The following is a 24,910-nucleotide window of genomic DNA, read 5'->3' as shown; positions in this document are numbered from 1 at the left end:
TTGCGACCGTAGGTCGCATTTACTATCAAAACCTCCACAAAGTGTAACTCCGTCCGTCCGTCCGTCCGTCCGTCCCTCCGTCTGTCTGTCACACCTCACACGTCACACTCTTGCCCTGCTCATATCTCCGCAACCGTTGCCCCGATCCATGCCAAATTTTGCACACACGTTCCTTGCCTGCCAAACTACAACCTCCAAGGACCCCCGGAGCTCCAGGGACCCCCAGGTCCCTGGGGGACCCCCAGATGTAAACAATTACCAAATGTGCTAAACTGACCAAATGACCACCCCAACGGGGCTGCTCACGGGGAATTCCCGGGGACCACCGACTCCTGGTGCTCCAGAACGGATGCAAAAGTGGTGGCGCCCCCAGTGGAGGACCCCCTACACTGCAGCTCACATAAAATGCCGTAACTCCGGCTAGGAGCGACCGGGACAGCCGGGGCCGGTACCTATTCGTCTGCCTTGCCAGCGTGGACACCCCACCCCTCATTTCTCACATGGCCCTCTTCTAGCGCCACCATGAGGCCGATTCTTGCAAAACACATTTTTGGACACTGCTCCTAAAATCTTTGCCCTAAAATCACGCAAATCGGTACACAGTATGTCTACATTCATCCCATCAACTTGGATCTGTCCCATATAGCGCCACCTGCAGGCCGATTTTTAAAAACACATTTTTGGACACTGCTCCAACAGATTTTGCCCTAAAATCACGACAATCACTAGACAGTACAGTATGTCTACACTCATGTCATCAACATGGATCAGGAAGATTTTGGAAAAACAAATGTTTGCCCTATTTGTGGAGATAAGTGACCTACGGTCGCTTATCTCCCGATTAGGGAGTCTTACTGGTATATTTATAGATATATATCATTCATTCATTCAACAATAACTGCTTGCACTCATATATAACCAGTAAGACGCCTCAGGGCAACAAGCGACCTAGGGCGAGGTTGCGCCATGTCTTGGCCATCTGGCCAAAGGGATTTGGTTCCCCTGACATCACAGTGATTATATATTGGCATTCACAGATATGGATGGGCTTAATATTGATGACATCAGGGATCTCCATATATGGGCATAAAAGTGATTTGGTTCCCCTGGCATCACAGGGATCTCCATATATGGCAATAAAAGGGATTCGGTTCCCATGACATCACAGTGATGTCAGAGCGTGATGTCAGAGCGTGAGAGTCAATCAACAAAAAAGACAAGTATTACCCAGACAGACTCTCCCTTTTATGCCCATATATGGAGATCCCTGTGATGCCAGGGGAACAGATCCCTTTTATGCCCATATATGGAGATATGGAGATCCCTAGGATGAAAGGGGAACCAAATCCCTTTTATGCCCATATATGGAGATCCCTGATGTCCACATCACTGTGACATCACTGTGACTCTGTCCCTTTTATGCCTATATATCGACATCCCTGATGTCCACATCACTGTGACATCACTGTGACTCTGTCCCTTTTATGCCTATATATCGACATCCCTGATGTCCACATCACTGTGACATCACTATGACTCTGTGCCACACTGGCCAAGACAGTGATGTGACAGGGGAACCACAGTGTCAGGTGTTACCCGTCCGTGTACGGACAAGCTGCGCCGGTTCTGACAGTAAACTGCGACTTACAGTTGTAATATTATTGCAACTGTCCTGTTGTTAAGTCAGTCAGGAACGTGTTATTGCTCGTTTACCTTCTCTTGCTGTTTTACTGTGATCTCCAAGCTCGCCAGCTTGGTGACGCGAGCCTGGAAGCGTTGCAGATCCCCCTGCTGTTGCTTGTGCACCTTCTGAAGCATCAGCAACTCCTTCTCACTGTCATTTTTCTGCACAGGACACAGAGTGAAACGGTCTACAGGTCGCTCATTATGCAAGGACATTCCAACACAAAGCCAGGGGGAGCCATGCATCGAAGCGCTCTACCTGCTGAGCCCGGCCGAGCCACTGCTGTCCCCAGAGTGGACAGAGATTTGTCATGCTTCATTATTATGAAATTATAATAAGAAAATTAAAAAAAATCCAAATATCTGGCAGAAAAGCATCTCAAGTAAAATCCTGGTTGGGTATATGGTTTGAGTTTGTGCTGAAACCACAGGGTAGAGCTTGGCTTTAGTTGTAGAGGGACAGTATTTTGGTACTTGTTGTGAGAACAAGGTACTTTGTAACCATGTTTTGAAAGGTGCTTTATAAATAAAATGTACTTACTTACCTGAACAATAGGAGTGAACAGCTGAGCAAATAGGACATATTTTCATGTATGTATTGTCGTAGCTTCTGCTCACCACCAGAGGGCATCAGAAATCCATGTTTGTCTGTCTGTAACCCTGTGTTTTCCTGTGAAGCCTCGAGTGCTGGGTATTTTTCTTAATACTCTCTGTACAGTATCATTTAGGTTCCTGTTTTGATTGAATCTATAAAAGTCTGTTCCCTGAGCTCTTTATCAGGGAAGCAGCAGCATTCTCAGTGGTATGATAAAGTGATATTATAAAACCCACACACCACTTTCAACCTGGCGTCCATAATTCGGGCCTATCATTTCACAAATCTTTTAAGATTCTTCAGAATAGCCAAAATAACAGATCTACAGTAGAAGCTCACAATGTGTCGCATTGCGACATGTTGTGAGCTATGTTATGGGCTATTTTCGTTACCTTTCCACAACACTATGGTATGACGAAGAATAACATCGAAGGGCTCAAGTGGTTAAAAAATGACCAACAGCATTTCATAAAATAAAACAAAATATATAAAACATGAAAAGATGAAATATGAGGATACATACAGTACAAGGTTTCTGCCCAACAGCGACTATATCGTCGTTGTCGGGTGGAAACCTTGTATGTCCAAAACCGTTTGTTTTGTATTTATCATTTAAAAAATGAACTAAACTAGTGAAAACAGCCGATCTACAACGCCTTACACCGTTGTGTGCTTGTAGATCTGCTGTTTTCACTACTTTTGTGCGACGGCCTTGTATGATGAAGCAGGGCTGTACTTTGCGGAAAAAAACATACAAATGTGAAACTTGGAGATACAAGGTTTCTGCCCGACAGTGACGATATGTTAGTAGAAGTTCTTACCCTGATGAGCTCATTCTGCAGCTGTTGGATCTTGTCCTTATGGGAAGCAGCCTTTGTGGTCTCACTGGACAGTTTAAATTTCAGATCAGCTACAAGATAATAATTAAACAAATTAAGATGCAAGACATTTAATTTGGGTAATAATAAACATGCATCTGTTCTGTACACACTTTATATGTTGTTTCTGCCACCAGTCAAATATGTGTCTCTCTGTATGTCTCCAAACTCATTACGTTTCAAAGCATCTTTTTGCTTGGAATATTCAATAATTGCAAAGACTTCATGGAGTTGGAATAGGAAGGTCTAAGCCTCATGTAGGAGATTAACAATGAGCAACAGTGTCCTTCAGACTCAGCATGGAATTCAATCTGCAGTCTTTGCTTTGATGCCAACAGAGAAGGATTTTTTAAAGCTGCCTTTTAGTGAGGGTCACAAACTGTCCTTTAGCAGATAAGGCATGTACTGGCTGCCCACACAGTTTATCAGTGTCTGTGGCCTAATTAAAGTGCGACACTGACTGCCAAGGACTCCAGACACCCACAAGGATTATCTCACAGCACACAGAGAACAAACCTTCACATCACTGTTTCCCATGGCAATGAAACAAACCTGCATTCCCAAACTCATGGAAAACAAGCGAGCTTTCAACAACTCTACTCAAATATCTTTGCCGAAAAATAGCAGACCTACAAAATCGCAACGTGATGCATTGAGACGCATTGTGAGTTTGTAGATCTGCTATCTTTGTTGACCGTTTCCCCCCCGGTGTGCATAGTCAAGCCCCATATAGCTCATGGCCTGGCTGGAGACAACTTGTGTGTGTGTGTGCGTGCGTGCGTGCGTGCGTGCGTGCGTGCGTGCGTGCGTGCGTGCGTGCGTGCGTGTGTGCGCGTGCGTGTGTGTGTGTGTGTGCGTGTGTGTGTGTGTGTGTGTCTGTCTGTGTCTGTCAGCAATATGGCTAACCATCGTCATATAAAAGGGAAAAACAGCACCCTATGTGTTTTGTTCCATCAGATAGTCTGTTTTTGAGAGATTAGTCTGTCTGCAGAATATCTGGAGAATATATAGTATTAATGGATTTGCACAAAACATAGGCCTAACCAAAAAGTCCTGAGACAAAAAGAACTGGTCACAAGCAAAAAGAACTGGTCACAAGCATCATGATGTTTTATTGGCACTATCACAATAGTGTTGCCTTGTGTGGCAGCTAGGGATGGGTATCGTTCACCTTTGAATCGATATACCTTTTTCGATACCTGGGACTCGATACGATACCTTTTTCAATACCATTTTCGATACTTTTTATTTAAGTTTAACTGTGCTGCTGCGGTAGAGGAGAGGTGATGCAGTTGAACACACAGTGTGGCGGAGTGGAGGGTATAGACGTTGGATAATCATCATAATAATAAACATTATAGGCTATTGTCGGCTATTTTCCACAGTAACGAGTGTAGCCTACTAAAGCAGTCATTAAACTCTCAGTAGCCCAACTGTTACAGATGTGACCGGCCAGGGGTGTGTTCCAGAGTATCGAAATGAGGTATTGTTCGTTTTTACGTGAACCGATACCCGATAGTATCGATGTCATGCAATCGATACCATTAAAAGTATCGCAGACGATGCCCATCCCTAGTGGCAGCTCTAAAAACCATGGTGGACTAATCATGGATTAGAAGAGAGACCATGATGCTGTACCTATCCGGTCGGTGATCTCCGCCTTGGTCATAACATCTACATCGGTGTCATCCAGCAGGTCTCGACCCAGGTCCTGGTGCAGTGACAGGTCACTGCGGAGCTGACTGTTCTCCGTCTCCAGACTGGCCACCTGTGTTCTCAGGGTGATAATGTCCTCTGCCATCTTACTCATGGCTGAGCGGTAGTTTTCCACTTCCTGGGTAGGCGGAGAAATGAGACAAAATTAATTGTCACAATTGATAAAGTAGGGCTACTGGTCCAGGCGCATACCACTTAGGCATTGCCACATGGATGCATGGCGGCGTCGCCGGTTTGATTCCCGATCCGGACGACCGTCGCTGCGTGTCGTTCCCCATCTCTCCCCCATTTATATATATATATATTTGCATGGTACAAAGGAACAGAACAGGAAGTAATTCAGCTGTTTTTTGTAGCTATTTCTGAATTTGAGTGGCTGCTGTGTCCTTCTCCATCCATTAGTTTTGAGTGGATTTTGCTCATTTTCCATCTTCTCCAGCCACTTGTAGGTTTTACACAGTATGACTAACTCGTCCTCAATAGTGTCCTGGGCTGAACGAAGGTCTGTCTAGAATAGTGCTCTTATGAGCCGGATGCTCAAAAAAATGAAATAATAATAATAATAATAATCATCATACGAACAAACAATTCACCTTGCCAGCCTGCCTCCTATATAGTCTTCTTCTCACAAAGATACTTCCATGCCAGGGAAGTCTGGGTATATTAGTATAATCAGATTCTGAAATATAATTCCAAATCAATTAATGATATCTATCCATCCATCCATTATAAAGGACTGGCAGATAAATTATCATATTAAACATTAAAAGGCATGAATGCATGTATGAAGCAGGTCATAATAATTTACCATAATGGAGATAATATGTCCATTGTTGTCAGTGGTTTATTCTAGATTTTTTTGGAGGGTATACGATAATGCTGGCGCGTGTGATCGTGGTTATGCTTGCGTGTTTTCAATGGATGAAATGGAGAGGGCCAAGCTTTTTGTTTTTATTCTGCATGTCATACTACGTATAGGCTAAAGCGTAACACGGTAGAACACACCACTGATTGTTGTGTCCTATATAGGCCAATAGCACATAAAACAAACGGTTAACCACAAACGAATACCAGTAGAGTCGCCGAAATGAAGGTCGCCCGGAATGGTCGCCGACAAGTGTCGCCGACGTGTTTGGAATAGTCGCCTGGCGTTATAGAAAACTCATCCAGGCAGTGAGGAATCTCATCGAGAATGGTCGCCGACGTGTTTGGAATAGTCGCCTATATTTATAAACCATTAGGCCTATAGACAACAAAGGTATAAAGGGAGTGAGTGAGTGAGTGAGTGAGTGAGTGGGGTATATATTTATAAACCATTATAGCCTACTTAGCATTTAAAACTCTGATGCCCAAAATAGACAACAAAGGGAGCGAGTGTAGGCTACCCTACCCATATGTCACCCATTCACACGTTACAGTAGTATACTACTACATGTTTTGTACCTGTGCTATTTAGAGAAACTATAGGGTCTAAGCTTTATAACTGTACAAGCTGGCTGCTGGCAACTTTGTCTCTGACCAACGACTACAACGTATTGGATGCACAGATCGCTTCGTTGGGATTAAAACCGCTCGTAGTCCTACCATAGTGGTGCGGTGGTACGTGGCTTTGGAAATAAACGTCATGAAACTTTACCTTTTTCTATGCAAACTTCTAATAAAGTCTTCAATCAATCCATTTCATCCTCCATGACACAAACTACTTTAACCGAGCCTATGCTCGCGCCTCCGACCAAGACGACACGAGGAAAACAGTGTGCATGCACTCCGTGCAGCTGTCAGTGTGTGCCAGGGACGTGCAGAGAATGTTAGAGAGGCAGGGGCTGACACTTCTAAAAGAGGTCAATTCTTTCAACATACTTGCATTCAAGTTCAGGAGCTGCATTCAGGTATATGGCACGGAAAAGGGCGTTTGCATTTCTTTCACCATAGTAAAAAAAACGCATTCATGGTCTAGACTGGAGAGCAGTAATGGCGAGTGCCAATGTGCGGCCGGAGGGCACTTTTTACCAGTGGATAAAAGGGCAGGGGCTCAAGCCCCTTTGATGTCTAATGTGTGCACGTGCCACTATGTGCTGAGTCGCGGCTCGCAACATGATGCTGTCAGACAGTAAAATAAAACTTTGTGGATATAGTTTGATATAATTAGGCCTACATTTCTGTTGATGTTTCAACCAAGGGACGAGTTTATTTTATTCTGTAGGTTTTACAAACATACATAATCAATCCACTTAATAAGTCCTAGTTTATTTGAAAATAGCCGATCTACAAGCTGCCAACCAAAGCTCAGAGCTTTGAGAATCAGGAAATGTCAGTTTTGGGACAGGAGTCTGTAGAGCTGGTAGATCAGCCAACGTTTAAATATTTATATTTAATAGGAACACTACTATATATAGGCTCAGCCGATCCCCGTGTTATCCTCCCTTGGGATGGGTCTGTTATCACCCCTGTCATGCCTTGGCCAAGGCTCAGTAGTCAGACTACCAACTACCAGGAGCTGGTAGTTCCGATATCACCCATAGACTTGTCATTGCAATGCGCATGCGCCAACGCACGTTCTCTGGAATAACGTACTGGTGGCTCCCTGTGAGAATCGAACCCGGGTCTGAGTTTTACTAGTCCCATGCTCTAACAACTGAGCTAACGAGACGGTTGGAAATCGTTCGTTCTTTTGTCTGCTCTTATTTTTGACAACGTGGATACTCCTTTATTTGAGCAGTCCCCTGGTCAAAATTTACTATTCTGTCCATAACGGCACATAATTCGGTAACGCCGCTGAGTCGGCTCAGGCGCCGTTCGCACCGCTCGTCGCGGCGACTCGGCTTCGCTATCGCTCGCCTCGGCGGCTCCTCACGGGGCTCATCGGCGCCTGAGACGGCGCGGCTCCGTCGTCTATAGTGGCGTGAACGGTAGCGTCGGGTGGCTGATGTCACTGGGCGCGGTATCGAATCTCGCTTTGGGAGCAACTTTTTTTTTCTTTCTTCTCGGCTGATATTAAGGTTGATATTGGGACTACCCAGCTACTGGTAGCTGGTAGTCTGACTACTGAGCCTTCTCTAAGGTATGACAATTTTGATAACAGTCCCATAGCAAGGATATGATAACACGTGTATCAGGTGATAGGCTACAGTCATTGGTCATGGAAGTGGGGCTTTCCAATGAATGAGGTGACGTTTTATTTTTTTAAATCGCTTCATAATTGACGAGCCATGTTCGAATGAAACTGGTGTCTTACTCTTACTTTGCTTCCTAAGCGCATATGGACAAAGCAGCAAAGTGGCATTTGACATCATATTGAAATGTGCACAGTCAAGTATCTGTTTCACCAAACAGAAAGATTAATAGCCCACTTTGAAATTCAAAGTAGGCCTAAATACAAAGTGCATTTTGTATGGACATTCAACAATCATAGGCCTATTAAGAAAACAATCCCAGGCCAGTATGAAATAGTATTAAATGAGAATAGGCGCAGAATTTTTTTCTTTCTTTTTTCTAAGATTCGATTAAATCAATGCATTCTGAGAGAGTCTCAGAATGCATGTCACTGCATGTCACTGGTATCAAATAGAAATAATGTACTAAATGCCACAACTTAGACCTGACATTATAGAGTAGGATATCACATGAATCTTATAGCTTTGCGTCAAGAGTTAGGGATTAGGGGAACGTTTAGAGTTCACATCATCACACTAATTGTAATATTAGGCCTACATCCCAGCCAATTATTGTAGGCCAGGGGTCTTCAACAGGGGGTCCGCGACCCCTAGGGGGTCCGCGGAGGTACTGCAGGGGGTCCGCGAAATTATTGCTTAAAAAAAATAAAAAAAATAAAAAAAAAAATCAAAAAATGTTTTTTTTTTTTTTTTACATTTATGTTAAAAAAAAAGATTCTATCCATTTTGAATAGCTTGAATACATGATTACTATGCAATTGACAGATTGTTGATATTATTGACATTGGTTCTCAGTTAATAAGTAGTATGTTTAGAAATGGTAGTGGTACGGCCCACCCTGCTCGCTGTAACTTGTACATGTTTAAAATATATAAAAAATCGTAGCCCCGACTCCCCCACCCTACGAGGTGGTAGGGGGTCCCTGCTCCATCTCCCCATCAGTTTGGGGGTCCCCGGCATGAAAACGTTGAAGACCCCTGTTGTAGGCTATTACAATAGGCCTATAATAGGCAATTTGTGTCGGAGATAAATCGCTGTCTGATATGACGGTAAAAAACAATTGAAACTCAGCCTGCAGCCCTGCACAGGACCTGCCAAACTAAACGGACGTGGGTACCCTTTTAATTGATTGACTGATCATTTACAGGCTACAGCTGATGGCTTTGATTACTTCTACATGGCCCCGTATAGAGAAATCTCTCTGTCCATATGGCAATGGCAAAACGCAATTAAATGGGCTGGATGGCATTACGCACGACGCGTAATGCGTGCCATGTCTCTCCATTAGTGTTCCACACATCATTGTTGCATCAATTGCTATAATATAACACCCCTTGTCTTAAAATCTTTTGCAAATTAAAAAGATCTTCTGTGAAATGTAATTTACTTCTGTTGTATCAGCTATCAAGAGTGTTTTATATGGATATGGGGGAATCACAAACTCGTCCCTTGGTTGAAACATCAACAGAAATGTAGGCCTAATTATATCAAACTAGACCTATATCTACACAGTTTTATTTTACTGTCTGACAGGCATCATGTTGCGAGCCGCGACTCAGCACATAGTGGCATCGTTTGTGTCATGGAGGATGAAATGGATTGATTGAAGACTTTATAGTTTGCATATGTAGCACCCAGCCATGAACCAGCGACAACAGCCCTGCTAATCGGGCTCAGCCCTATTAGCACGACTGGTTGTGCGTTGGACTGGCGAGTGGGAGTCCCGGGTTCAATCCCCGCTTCCGCGTATCACTACATCTGGCGTTGTCGGCAGGATGAGGAGCGTGATGTCCTCGCGTGAGGGAACAGTGCCACGTCGTGTGCGGCGGTCCGCGGCGTGATGTGTGAAGCGCGAGGGCGCGCTCCAAAAGACCAGGGGGGTGAATGTAGCACCCAGCCATGAACCAGCGACAACAGCCCTGCTAATCGGGCTCAGCCCTATTAGCACGACTGGTTGTGCGTTGGACTGGCGAGTGGGAGTCCCGGGTTCAATCCCCGCTTCCGCGTATCACTACATCTGGCGTTGTCGGCAGGATGAGGAGCGTGATGTCCTCGCGTGAGGGAACAGTGCCACGTCGTGTGCGGCGGTCCGCGGCGTGATGTGTGAAGCGCGAGGGCGCGCTCCAAAAGACCAGGGGGGTGAATGTAGCACCCAGCCATGAACCAGCGACAACAGCCCTGCTAATCGGGCTCAGCCCTATTAGCACGACTGGTTGTGCGTTGGAGTGGGAGTCCCGGGTTCAATCCCCGCTTCCGCGTATCACTACACATAGAAAAAGGTAAAGTGTCATGACGTTTATTTCCAAAGCCACGTCGTTGCGAGCCGCGACTCAGCACATAGTGGCATCGTTTGTGTCATGGAGGATGAAATGGATTGATTGAAGACTTTATAGTTTGCATAGAAAAAGGTAAAGTGTCATGACGTTTATTTCCAAAGCCACGTCGTTGCGAGCCGCGACTCAGCACATAGTGGCATCGTTTGTGTCATGGAGGATGAAATGGATTGATTGAAGACTTTATAGTTTGCATAGAAAAAGGTAAAGTGTCATGACGTTTATTTCCAAAGCCACGTCCTACCACCGCACCACTGTGGTAGGACTACGAGCGGTTTTAATCCCAACGAAGCGATCTGTGCAGTCAGACGTGCTGCTATTAAATCTGCAGATCCAATACGTTTGTTTCTCTCGCAAATGACAATCTGGCAACACCACTGGCTGGCTGCTGCTGCGTCTCTGCGTCTCTTGAGCAATTTAGCTCATGTGTTTAAAGCTGCTGCGTCTCTGCGTCTCTTGAGCAATTTAGCTCATGTGTTTAAAGCAACAGTTGAGGGGCCAGGATGTTTCACTTGAATACTGGGCATCAGAGAGTCTTTATACCTTGTTATCTATAATGGTATAAAAATAGGCGACTATTCCAAAAACGTCGGCGACACTGTCGGCGACATGTAAAAGCTGTCGGCGACAATTCCAAATCAGGCAGGCGAGAATTCCACCGAAATTGGTGAGCCTTCCTCGGCGACTCTTCCACGTTTTCCGGCGACCTTCATTTCGGCGAGATTACCTGTTACCCCACAGACACGCTGTCGCCCCCGACTTCAAGTCATTTTACAATTGTGGCCACCTGCCTTATTTAGTTGAATACCCGTGGGCTGTGTGCTTAAACACACACAGCTACCACCAACGTACCTACATACATACGCAGCCGAATGCAGTACTTGCACGCTCTGCTGGTGCAAGTAATTCGAAATTGTAAATTGTAATCATAAAGCACGTTACATTTGAAGCAAATCAGTGCTAAGGCTGTATCACACACACACACATGAACCACCAGCAAATTAGATTGAAATAAAATGTGTCTTTCCCCCTACAGTCTAAACCTTTGTGAATGTATAAAATGTGTGCATTTGAGAATTAAATTAAATTAAAAATGTATTTTGTATTTCAAATACAGAAAATACTAGACCTGAAAGTATTTTGATACAAATTACGTCCAATTTTTCCATCCCAGCCAAATACAAATTACAAATACAAAAAAGTATTTCAAATAATTATTTCAAATACTGCCCATCTCTGCCCACACCACTAGATGTCTCTGTAGGCCCATGGGTTAATAGAGATCTACAGAGTATTCTCAGAACAGCTCAGGAAGTCTCTCTGCATCCTCAAACAGGATTAAAAACGCTGTCGCGCCTGAGCGCCAATGCATGTCTGACAATTTATCATGAGGCTCAATGCTTGAATAATCAACACTGATTTCCCAAGGTTTCCCTCAAGCTCATGCATTAAGGGGCGGCAATTAGAACATGATACAAAGGCAAAACAGAGACCTTTATGCAACACAGTTGAATGTTTCTGTAATCGATTTTCTGAAGTTGTGAGTGAAATTCTAATGGCCTGTAAGTTCCTCAGTTTCAAAGGGACAATAAGACCCCATCATGTCAAGGTCTTTTGTCACAGGGATTTGGGATAAACCCTGCTGGTACATGCATGGAATGTACCGCTATTAACCCCTTAAGCCCTATTTAAAAATAACAGTGAAATAGAGAAGATAGCAGATCTACAAGCTCACAAAGCATTGATCTAATATGTTGTCTATTTTTGTTTATTTGAAAGTCCTTTTCCAATGCACTAGGTAGGATCCATTCACCTGCTTAGAAAAGGTGAAAAGAATACAAACCACTGAAAGATTATTATGTATTATTATTGTTGTCGTTGTTGTTGGTATAATCATAAAAAATGCTTTATTGGAAGTGGAGATTATACTGACACAGTTATCGAGACAGAATTGCACATGTGGCTGACAGACATCAGGTTGGTCAGCTTCTGGCACACGCCAGAAGCTTGATAATTGCAGACAAAAACTGCTTCTTTCCACAAGGCTCCCATTTCTTTTCATGAACACAAAAAAAGTATACAAATATTCTTCACAGCCGTATTATTTATAACAAAGGTGAATTCCTGAGAAGAAGCAACACCACCATTATGCTGATGAGCTATTACAGCTGGCCTCCATTGTTAAAGAGGCTCTTTCATGACGGCATTGCACTGCAAGGCATGTGCTTGCTGTGCGACAGCATACCGGCGCATTGTTCTGTCCAATGTCGCATGTTCCACTCCATCAGTGGTGTCGGAGCGTGCACAAAGAACACAATGCAGGACTAAGAGCAGGGCCTGGGCGTACGCGCGAGGGCGGTATCTATTTGAAGATTCCAATCTGGGGCTAGGGGTGGTTGAGGCTCCCCTGGGACACCGGGATGAAATTGAGCGTCTAATTGAAAGGGCAGGGACAAGGTGACAATGATGATGACTACAGATGAGGCCAGAGATACGGGGGGGGGACCCAAAGGCATGATGGGAAGGAGGGGGCCCCAAATGATGAGTACGGGAAGCCCCATCATCTGGGCAGAATAAAAAGGGGGCCTCCCTCCGTCTCGCTCTAGGAATGCTGCGGGTGGCCCCTCCTCGGTGGGCTTTGAAGACATTAAAAAGGGGGCAGGCTTCCACACTCTCCGTCGCTCTAGGACAATTACATCACAAACAGATGGCAGCGACCGCATATAGGAAGGCACTCTGGGTGTGTGTGTGTGTGTGTGTGTGTGTGTGTGTGTGTGTGTGTGTGTGTGCGTGTGTGTGTGTGTGTGTGTGTGTGTGTGTGTGTGTGTGTGTGTGTTCTCGTGTGTGTTCTCGTGCATGTTTTTTAGAGCTTGTATACTGTACGCAAAGGGACTTTATGTGACCCATATTCTTCTAAGGCAATTATCATAATGGCTGTAGTGTAAGTCTATGCAGCCACAGCCAGTCACCTTGAAATTGTCCCATTCCGACTCAGATCTCTGTCTTCTGTCTGATTTTATCAGACAGATGGGAACATTTAAAAGAATAACTTAGAACCTTGTGTTCACTGACACGAATTCTCTCCACATGTCCAGCCACAAACTCAAGTCGCCTAACTGTGAACAGAAATTAGGAGAAGGTTATCGAAATGCACGACAGAAAATGTCAAGTTATGCACGGGCGCCTGGTCGGGCGGTGCCCTTCAGACCTCCGCCGACAGCACAAGTATTGACCTAATCAGACAGGATGAAATGTTAATCTATTCTACCATGCTGTCATTTTGTCTCTAGAGCAGGGGTCTCCAACAGGGGGTCCGGGACCCCTGGGTACTCTTAAGCCCCAGGGGGGTCCAGGGGAAAAATCCGCCTAAAATGTATGCCCAAATTGGAACAGTTGTGGACAGAAAACTACCATGATTGTGGCTACTCTTGACCCACCAAATGTCAGCTAACCCCTGAAAATCCACAAATGCAGTGTAAAACATCACACTTGTCTTACCAAATTGTCCTGCTGTGATCATTTAGCTAGGAAAAGATGATTGAAAAAGACCTCCGCCTATGGAAATTTTGCCTTCTGAATAGTGAATGAGCCTCAAGACCTCATTGAAAACATATATAGTGAATGGAGAAATTGTTCACCAAGGTGTCATCAATTGATAGGCAAAATTGTATGAATATATTCCAAACTATGTAAACTCTACACATGCTTTAGTGAGAGTAGTGCTGTAATATTAGTAATGTTAAAGTATAGGGTGAAAAATGATAAAAACGAGTAACAATAAGTAGTAATAATACTGTAATATGGGTAATGTAAGGATGAAAAATACAATGGCAGCTGATTACTATGCTGTAGGACCACTGTAACAATAATCAACAAAGAAATTGTAGTTTGATTTGGTCTCTATTGATTTATTGACATTTATTGACAGCTGTTCAGGGGTCAACACCTTTTGCCCCCGCCGGCGGGGGCAATGGGGTTCAAGAGGGTTTACAGGGGGTCCTCCAAATCTTTGTGTGATAGAAGCTTTTTTTCCTCCTTTTTTATATTAACCACTTGAATCCTGCATATTCTGAGAACCTTAGCCAAAAAATAGCAGATCTACAAGCTCACAACGCCTCGTGCTGCGAGGCGTTGTGAGCTTGTAGATCGGCTATTTCCGGCAAAGAAGTTTGGTGTAGAGGGGAAAAAGAGCAGACTAAGTACAGAGTGAAAGGTCAAGTTTATTAAGTATTGACGGTTCAAGTGGAAGTGAAAACATTGAAGACCCCTGCTCTAGAGTGTCTCACTGGTGGAGCTGAGAGGCTGTCTGTACTGTGTGAGACAGAAACTGTCTCCGTCAGGTCTCTGATTTAGGAACCTGGCCAGATAGAGAGACAGAGAGATGCTTCCAACTGGGTGTTGTAATAACACAGGACACAGCATGGCGTCCTGTCCCGTTGGGCTTTCAGTGGCACCGTCCCTTCAAAGCTAATAATAACCATATAGCCGACATAAGGCACAATCTCTAGATCTGGGATTTTGGCCAGTGACAATTTCGGCCATCTTCCAATTCTATGTATCCATCTTATCTATCCTATATCTTTGTCTACCCATGATCCACACATTAACATTTATGATTATAATGTACAGTTTAAGAGAATTCACCTAAATTCTGCAAATGGATTTAAGGATAGAAGAAAGAAATCACTGGAACACGCATGTAAGTCTTTGTTGTGCCAGATGGAAACGATACACCAAGTTAAGACAATCACATTGAAGCAGTTTGAAACAAATCAACAACTTCACTGATACTTTTGGAAGTGTCCAGATTCAGTCAATGCCACCCATTTCGTATTCAACAAAACAAATGTTATGATTTATTTACCAGGTCCAACTCCCTCTGGAAAATATCTAGGCTTGGTTGCCAAGCCATATTGCTGAGTACCAAGCAGGGAGGCATTCAGTATCATTTTAATAAACTTTGGTATGACTCGTCGGGGATTGTACCCCAACCTCCCATTTCAAGGTGGACACCTTGCCACTGTAACGAAGTACTGTTGATTAAAAACAGAGACTAAATTGATAGTGGATAATATTGGTAGAGGAGCTGCATTAAAATGATTAATGTTAAGGCATCATGGGTGTCTTGTCCCCTCTTAAGATTCTCTGGGGAGATGGGAGGGACCCCATTTTGAGAGCCAATGTTCTGAGTAACTTTTTTGGAGCTGTGTGAAACACAGGCTCCCTATACGTGGCTGTGTGGGTCTGTGTGTCTGTCTGTCTGTCTGTGTGTCTGTGTGTGTGTCTGTGTGTATGTAGCCTGAACTTCCTAAACTTCGGCACGCCACTAGTCCCACAGTTTTGCCACCAAACACTCGCGCCATATGTCAAATCGACCGGCTTACTCGGGAATCGTGGGCTATTACTTTTCTAAGAGAAAGGTTCTATAGTTTAATTGATATTAATTTATTAGTGAATTAATTTTCCCCATTGACTTAGAATGGGAATCGCAAAAACTCACATTCAATTATTTGTCTCTCGCAAACCACAGGGGCTACAGTTTCAAGACTTGGAGAGGAGGTTCATAATGATTTCAAGGATTAAATAAAAAATAATTGTGTCATTTGGCCTCATGGTGGCGCTATAACACCCCACTTTACGTTTTGGCCTGTAACTCTTGAACCGTAGGTCGGAAAATTAAAAATATTTTTTCCCTGGATTCCTTGGGTCATGACGCATCTCCCCATATAGGCCACGCCCATTTGCGCCATGATAGATTTTCCGCCATCTTGAATTTTCTCCAAAACACACTTTTTGCTCCTTTTCCTACATATTTTCTTCAAATGTCACAAAAATCGGTACACATGATCCACACACACACACACACACACACACACACACACACACACACACACACACACACACACACACACACACACACACACACACACACACACACACACACACAGCTCCACTTCACACGGGTGTGATTTTTATTGAAATAGAACAGTAAGGAGGGATAGGAGAGTGAGTGAGGGGAGAGATGAGGGGGCGCTGTAGTAGGAATCAGGCAAGTAGCTTAAAGTGGCTTCAGACCTGTGTTTGGAGGGCAGTGATCTCTTGCATGCGGGCACCATTCTCAAAGTCGGGTAGAGCAGGTCTAGAACAGGAAACATATCACAATCAAAACCATCCATTTGTAAAAAAGTCACAATTATATTATGAAAAAAAAAAACATCAATATTTCAATGAATTCTGATGAGTATCGATTCTTTCTCTGTGAAATAATGGTTCATCACTGGAATGAATACCTCTAATTACCTTTTCTGTAGAGGAGGTACTTGATAGGTTTGGTTGATATTAGAGGGGTCCCTGGGCTTGTTGCTGTCCTGGCCCTGCTGGGCTGTGTGGTGGGACTCTGACTTGTTTGTCTGGAAGAGGTACTGATAATCTGGTAGGATCTTGGCCAGGGCATCATAGGATGGCAGGTTGTATCCATCTGTCTGAAGCTGGAGAGGGAGAAAATACATAGTAGATCATAATCAGGGCTCATCAATGTGTCCGTACACGGACACATGTGTCCGTGGCAAGACTTGGTCTTGTCCGTGGCAAATCAGAGATTTAATTTTTTACAAACCATTATAATGTTCTTATTTTGATCATAAGACCCAATTACTGAATGTCAAAGTTACCGACCTGTTATGGTCATTCAGGGCTAGATCTTTATGTGTTTTTGGTAACATTATTGTCCACTCGTTTTGTATGTCTGTGGCAAAAATTGAATTTTGACCAAAATGTCCAGCACAAGCCAACATGGCGATAACCCCTGATCATAATAAATGATCTGTACGGCAAGGTGCCTTAACCTGTACAAATAATAGACATAAGTGGAGGAAAAATCTCGATTACTGCAATTTTTGAGTCACAGAAATTATTTAATAGAGTGAAAGCAGATGGCTACCTATTATCTTAGTATACAGTATTTTGGATTTGTGGAGAATTACTGCCCAATAAATAAATTACAGGAAAATCGGTTATCATATTCAATCTGACTAAATCACAAGCGCTAACATTCTCCCCTTTTTCTCATGTAGCTAGATGTTGTCATATACCGTTAACTCAACATCAACTTCACTTTATAGTTGCATCAGTTTACTGGTATAAAAGAGTGGAGGAAATTATTCAGTGCAAACTCCCTAGCTTGACGGTATCGATGGAAATAAATCATAAATGGCATCTGCTGAGGAGGTAAACATTAATTATCAATTGTCAAGGGATACATAATTAAAAACAGACCAACAACATTCACATAGTATACTTTAGAATACAGTATTTGTACAGTACAACTGCTGTTTAGTTTAAAAAAAGACTAAGCCAACACTCATTTTCATACATATCATGTTTATATATGCAAATGTTTCAAATAAGTGGAGCAGTGCTAACCTCTGAATACTCACAGTGCTTGTGTATGGCCTGTAATACCTCTTCATCTCAACAACATAGATGCTGTTACATCACTCTAGGAAAACAAAATAAGGACTAAAGTGTCCACTCTAGAACTGGAGAGCCCTTAGTCAAACAGCCCAACACTACTGTATATGTATGGAGTTGTCAGTCCCAGTGCATGCTCAGTTTGTACAGCCTACAGCCTACATGATGGTATGGTTGCCAGGGAGCAGAGACTAACCATGATGACATGAAGCACTGTTTACCTGCCTCTCCCTCTCTCTATGACAAACCACTGCTGTGTCTGGATCTCAGCTTACCTGAATAGTCGCGGGGCTGGAGAGTGACTTCGTCTTTTTAGAGGCTTTCATTTGATAGTGAATCTTGCAGCTTTATTAGAATAATGAATGACTATGATAAATGAACCGAATGGTATAGCACTGCACAGAAAGCAGAGAAGGTTATAGTGCTACCATGGCGTTATCTCGTAACCACAACAAGACACCAGCCATGGTAACTTTTCAGAGCAGTAACAGTGACTCCATTGTGATGTGAGAATACAATATAACAATCCTTGATACCGCTTTTCCAATTCAACTGAGATTAAAACAATAAGCAAAGCAATTATACAGCCATAGAGAAGAAATGGTCAAATTGTTGCAGTAATATCCTGCTTGAAACTGGCAGTTCAAAATCCCTCCTGGGCATTCTAGCATCAGGAGAGAATTCAAAACCATATCTTTATGCCTCAAAGCAGCAAGCAAAAAAATATAAAAAATCAAAGCAATTAAAGGGAGGTGACGTCTCAGTGAAGGCCAGGCCCCACATGAATGTAGTCTTAGCCTCAATAAGGAGATTGATGGATGCTGGCTAATGACGGCAACATAGCGCGCTGTGCGGTGCCTGTGGTTCACTCTAAATATTTGTTGCTGAACGGTGACAAACTACTCAAGTAAATACTAAAGTATAAGTATAGATATGCATGTGCTGTGCCATACCTTCTGTAGAGGAGGTACTTGATAGGTTTGGTTAATATTAGAGGGCTTGTAGGATCTAGGATCTCCTTTTAGTTGACCTTGTACCAGTGAACTGTACCGTCATGAAACTGTACCTTTTCCTATGCAAACTAAATAAAGTCTTCAATAATGGTGCATTCAATCAATCAATCAATCAATCAATCAATCAAAACTTGTTGCTGTCCTTGTTTGCTTTCAATATCATACCAGCCCATTCATTAATATGCATTGCTGTATTAACATTTTGAACATTTATAATAAAAATCCAAAATGTACTTCAGTACAGTACTCAAGAGAGAGCCTGCTGTCAAATCAACATGTAAAAGAAACAATGTGTCCCAACAATAGGTGAAGGTGCACATTAGATTTTTAAATACAGGTACAGAGACAGTCTCTCTCTCTCTCTCTCTCTCTCTCTCTCTCTCTCTCTCTCTCTCTCTCTCTCTCTCTCTCTCTCTCTCTCTCTCTCTCTCTCTCTCTCTCTCTCTCTCTCTCTCATGGCATATTGGCATTTAGTATTCCATCAGCTCAGTAGTATTAGTACATATTCTGTGACACTAGTGTGATCTCCGTCTGTCTTTTCTCTGGCGTTACCATTTGAAAGAAGAAATCACATGCAATGTGATTTTTAATCTATCAATTATTACGTTTAGTCTAATACTTTATATAAATAATAGCCTACATTTTATATTAAACCCTAAAGTCAAACAAATTGTGAAGCCGTACATTTAGAATTACATTTGGTAGAGTGCTTCAGTATATATTTATTTTCTATCCACGCACACACGAGCGTGCACGCACGCACGCACACACACACACACGCTGTAGATCAATGACTATCTTTTGGCCATGGATCTGTCTAGATAATAGGTACAGATCATTGGATCTGACTGAGAACCTCAACTCAATTATAAAAGATGGGGGAGGAAGAGAATAGACTTTGCAAACTGAAACACTGTTCTTATCCCTCTGGAGTAGACCTGGATGTCTTCATCCCGTCGTGTCAGAACTCCATGTCTTTATCCATCTGTAGTAGACGACGTGCATTTCAGCTGAGTAAACACCTGTTGGTCTGATGACACGATAGGAGTTTTGCACATTTAAATGCAAGCAGCAGGAACAATGCTAACAATTTGACATCTGTGTTAATCTGAGACTTACCCCCTCAATCCAACCTTTGAGGGCAAATTCGGGGCAGGGAGGTTTTGGGTAAGACTTTGGTAAGACTTGGCTGGGGATTGAACCCCTGACCTCCTAATCTCAGGGGGACACTCTAACCACAAGACCACTGGACTGGTTCAAACGTTTAAAAAAAATGTCAAAAATGTTACCTTGCCTTGGCCCAAACAGCGGATAAGTAATTTAGGATTTATGCAATTCCCTTCCTTCATCTTAAACTCTAATTTACATGGAATTTTCAACAGCCACGTACAAATTCTCGAGTGTAGTGTTAAGCATTAAGATAAATATTTCCATAACCGACTAATTTTTATTCATGATCAATAATTCACTGCTTCCTTGCAGCTATGTGCTCTCTTAATCTCATCAGCGGGGGAGAAACGGTTGGCAGACTCCAATACCACGTTGAATGTAGCAAAATGAATCGTAATTCACATGTCGCATTCAGCAATCACTGCATATGCCCCCGAATGGTTAGGAGTCCGTGTAGAGTTGGTGAGGGGAATGGACGATGCATGAATGCTCGTGTGCAGGAGAGCAGGACCTCTGTGGCACCAGGTTGGCCACAGAGGTCACCGGGGGGCCTCCGCAAAGCAGCCATCAGAATTCCAAACACACCCTGCAAAATGCAGCAAATGGCCTCTTCAGTGGAGTGACAGCTCTGAGTCGGACGCCACACACCGCTTCAATTAGCCTGCCAGAACACAGCCGCTCCAGGGAGCCTTCTCTGCCTCCACTATCTCCTGCCGTCCCCTACATTCCATCTCTCAGTGGTGTCAGTTCAGAAAAAGGTAAGGCATGGCAACATGACTGGTGTCTTGCACGCGCGTGAAGGCGCGCGTGCAAGACACCAGTCATGTTGCCATAGAATACATACATTCTATTTTTTTTCCCCAAAAAAATTCTATGGTTTCTTGGGCTGGATATGGCAGTCTGGAACAGTTGTTCAAGTGTGGCTAAACTTGGCGTAAACGTGCCACAATTAACAATAATGAATTGCACCTGTGCAGCTGACCTGCGGAACCTGGGAATATACTATTCTGTCAAGATGGGGAGATAAAAGTGTGGAGAATATAATTATAATACCTTGTTAAATTTTGCATTTGTAGTTATTTTACTGTAATTTAACAACATAACCAGCACAAATAGACAAAGAGACATTCATGGATTTATATTTTAAAGTAACTTGTATTCTCCCCCCTGGACCCAGGGTATGGCAGCTGCATACCCCTGCCATACCCAATTGACACCCCTACCATCTCTCCTTTCTCCCTCTTTTTACGACCCTGTTCCTTTTTCTTGGGCGTAGAGGGGTTGTTTATCTGACAAAAGCCTGATTTATACTTCATCATACAACGGTGTTGGTTGTGGAAAATAGCAGCTCTACAAGCTCACGTGTCGATGCTATGCACTGTGAGTTTGTGGGCATTGGTCTTTCACTCTTTTTCTCTCTCTGTCCCTTCCCTTCCTCTTTTGCCATCCCTCTCTTTCTTTCCATCCGTCCATCTGGCCACAACAGGCTGGAGAGGAAATGGCAGCCTGGGCGCTAATGGAGACGCAGGTGAAACGGGTGTGAAATGAGGAGGCGGGGAGAGCTGAAGCTAACTGAAGCAGAACGACGGAGGAAAAAAGAGAAAAGAAATATGTTTTTCACAGCTGCTCTTGTCCTTCAGCTTTGGAGTCCATCACAGCCTAGTTGGTTCTAGTTTGATGTCAGTGCTGTTGCTGTGGTTACCTTAATTAGACTTTCGCCCAGTGAGAATCAAGGTACAGCATGTTTCTCACAACGATCCACATGCCGATTCCATCTTATTTTTAGTCTTGTTTATTCAACAGTTACAGCCATAATGTTAAACAGCCAAATTGAAGTGTAAAAGATTTGCTCTAAGGGACCAATGAGGTCCATTTGGGCAAAAATCTTTACACTCTCTGTAAAAAGATATTTATCACTAATTTATCTGAAATCAGCGCAATAAATGGAGATGATAACAGATGACAGAGGAAGGATGGAGATGAAAGCAGAAGCACCCATGACTAACAATTCAGAATACCAGCAGGAAATCTGATTAATATTCATGGATAATATTCAAAACAAAGAACAACCACCATATTTTATGATTACATCATAAAATATGATGTAATTATCATAGCTGAACTAAAGTCCTTCTCAAATCTTTGAATGAGAATCATTGCATCAACACGGCAGTGACCACTAACTCTTCTTACTGACTGATGCTATTAACCCGAGTCAATATTCATATGAACTATCATTCAGTAATATGATTTACAAATCGAGGCTTTAGAGCAGTCAAGGTCATAAGGTCACATTACTAAAATGATGTTAGCATGGTAATGACTGAGCTGCAACGAGACAACATCCAATAACATCAAATTATTTGAAATCCAATTTAACCAATTGTTTGACTGAAATTAAAGTGGCATGTGGCACTAAAGAAATCTAATTATTGGACTCCCAGGAGTGCAGGCATATAGCCCACTGCGTAATCATATATATGCTTGGTCAGCACAAAAAATAAAAAAGGCATCTTTGTGCAAGCAGTTGGGAATGAGGGTATAAGGCTATGCAGAAATATGGCGTTAGAGAAAGGTGCACACACCCCTGAATGTGTGCACACTCAAGGACACGCACAACTGCAACTCAAGGACATTTGGGGTTGACAGCCGACGCCGTTCCATATGGGAACACAGTGATAGCAAAGCCAAGGATTATCAATATACATCAAGCACTGTCAATTACCATTAGGCTGCGGTGAGACCATTGATCTCACACATAAAACAGGGAGAGCATAAGGCAGGAAAGGTGAACGCTGCGGCTGTCACCCATTCATAAGGCCGGTATCAATGGTGTTTTATGTGTACAAAAAATTATAATATAATAATAAAAAAAGACTGGGTGAACTTTTCATCTCTGGGTGGAATGAATGGTAATGGTACTGAAAACAATTACTGTATAGCACACCCTGGTTTCTCAGCCATTTAATGCCCCACACACATAAACTAAACTAAACATTCTATTTTTTTTATTCCCATGTTAGAATCCATGGTGCATGACATGTGTCCTGTGCTCATGTTAACATTTCTGTTATGCAATTTGACAAAAAATAAATACATTTAGAAGACTTTAATTACAGATGTGACAACATATTATTTTATTGTGGCTACCAAATTGTTCCATGTAGGTGTCATGGAAATGTAGATTTTTCAAGTCTGTCCAAGGCTGTCCTCATTGTTTTCTGTTGTTAATTATGATTTGCACAACACGGAATTGAAACATAACCGGCATGGTGGGGATCCGATCAATTTTTCATCTGATCTAAAGCTATCTTAGAAAATATTACATTTTCCCCTTTGTATTATCAATGAAACACAATCTCCAAAATATGATGACAAATATTGTACTTTTTAACGTCTTCAGGAGTGTAACTGTCCTTCTCTAATATTTATAACCCGTGTAAACTCAGGAGAGACTCAGATCCTAACATTATTCAGGCCCTACAGCACTACAGTCAGGGACGTGCTGGCCATTGGGAAAAGCGGACAACTCCCGAACGGCCGGTTCATTCCCAGCCGGTCCAGGCCGGCCATTAGGAAAAAAATCAAAATAAAATGTCGGCCTTCTCCAAGTTTCAAATTTGTACATTTTTTTGCAAAGCAAAGCCCTGCTTCATCATACAAGGCTGTCGCACAAAAGTAGTGAAAACAGCAGATCTACAAGCACACAACGCCTCGCGATGCGAGGCGTTGTGTGCTTGTAGATCGTCTGTTTTCATCATTTAAATCATTTTTAAAATGGCTTTGGACATACAAGGTTTCCAGCCGAAAATGACGAAATATAACTCATGTAATTGGCCCACTGGCTTGTCACTTGTCATGATCTGAAATCTGAAATGGCAAATGTTTGAGTAGCAGCAGCGCTATAGAGAGAGATCTCTCTCTATAGCGCGCAATGAGGGCCTCTCCAACTCTTTTTCCCAGGCTGAATCAGGGGCCCAGCACGTCCCTGACTACAGTGCATGAGAAATACCAGTGAAATCCGAGCCAGTGAGCCAATCATAGAGAACACCCAGTCCCTAAAGCCTAGCTAACAGCAGGCTAGGCTCTAGGCCATGTTGAACCATAGCACAGCTGTATCAGTGTCTGCTTTTTCCCCCCTTGCGTCTTGACGTGACCTTTCCAAAATGCGATACAAGCTGAGTGTAATGACTAACACACCAGCTGACATTTACAGAAGGCAGCATGACGTTGAGGGCTCAAAGAAACACGAAAACGTTAATGTTGCTTAAACCCACAAGGGACCCCGCCCAAGCGTGGAAGATGTAGATTATGTTTAAAGCTCGGATATTATAACGTGGATTAAAAAAAGAAAATCGAATAAAACAAGACTGCACTCTGACGAGGAGCAAACTTGCGCCTTTTCTTAAGTGTGTCTTTCTGTAAACCCTCTAACATAGGTGGTTTCACAAAATGTTTAAAAAATAATATTATAGTAAACAAAGAAATAAAATCTAGAGACGTAATCACAATATCCAATTTAGAAAGATATATATACATAAATAGACATATAGCCAGAGTTAAGATGACATCAATAATGACATCATCACATTGGCCGAGCTTTGCGGGTCGCTTAAAGGGAGTGTACACAGGAAATGCCTTATTTGGGCATTTCCTGCTCAGAGCAGTTTTTCTTGTAGGCGCTAAAAACCTCACCTGATGACACGTGAATGTGAGTTTCAGTGATTCATACACCGGTGGCGGAGGAAACCATGCAAGGCACCAACCTACTCACCGGGAGCAATTAGGGGTTCAGAGTCTTGCCCAAGGACTCTTCGACATTAACTCAGGGGGAGCCCGGATTCGAACTGGGAACCCTTCGGGAACCCTTCGTGCTCTA

At 43.0% G+C, this 24,910-nt stretch overlaps 1 protein-coding gene across 1 annotated transcript in view; it reads right to left on the bottom strand.

The window, feature by feature from the left end:
- Nucleotides 1-24,910, bottom strand: part of ccdc33 (coiled-coil domain containing 33) — a gene marked incomplete at both ends in the record, with an annotated part of 95,061 nt that overhangs the window by 1,967 nt on the left and 68,184 nt on the right. Inside the window, 5 exon segments of the mRNA XM_080736875.1 lie at nt 1,714-1,845; nt 3,100-3,188; nt 4,795-4,990; nt 16,454-16,517; nt 16,679-16,866. Coding sequence (XP_080593001.1) covers nt 1,714-1,845; nt 3,100-3,188; nt 4,795-4,990; nt 16,454-16,517; nt 16,679-16,866 — 669 coding nt within the window.

This window comes from Nannobrachium achirus (assembly GCF_963921795.1).
Source record: "Nannobrachium achirus genome assembly, chromosome: 11".
Taxonomy (NCBI): Eukaryota; Metazoa; Chordata; class Actinopteri; order Myctophiformes; family Myctophidae; genus Nannobrachium; species Nannobrachium achirus.
The sequence above is the reverse complement of the archived record's forward strand: the minus strand, read 5'-3'. Positions and strand labels throughout refer to the sequence as shown.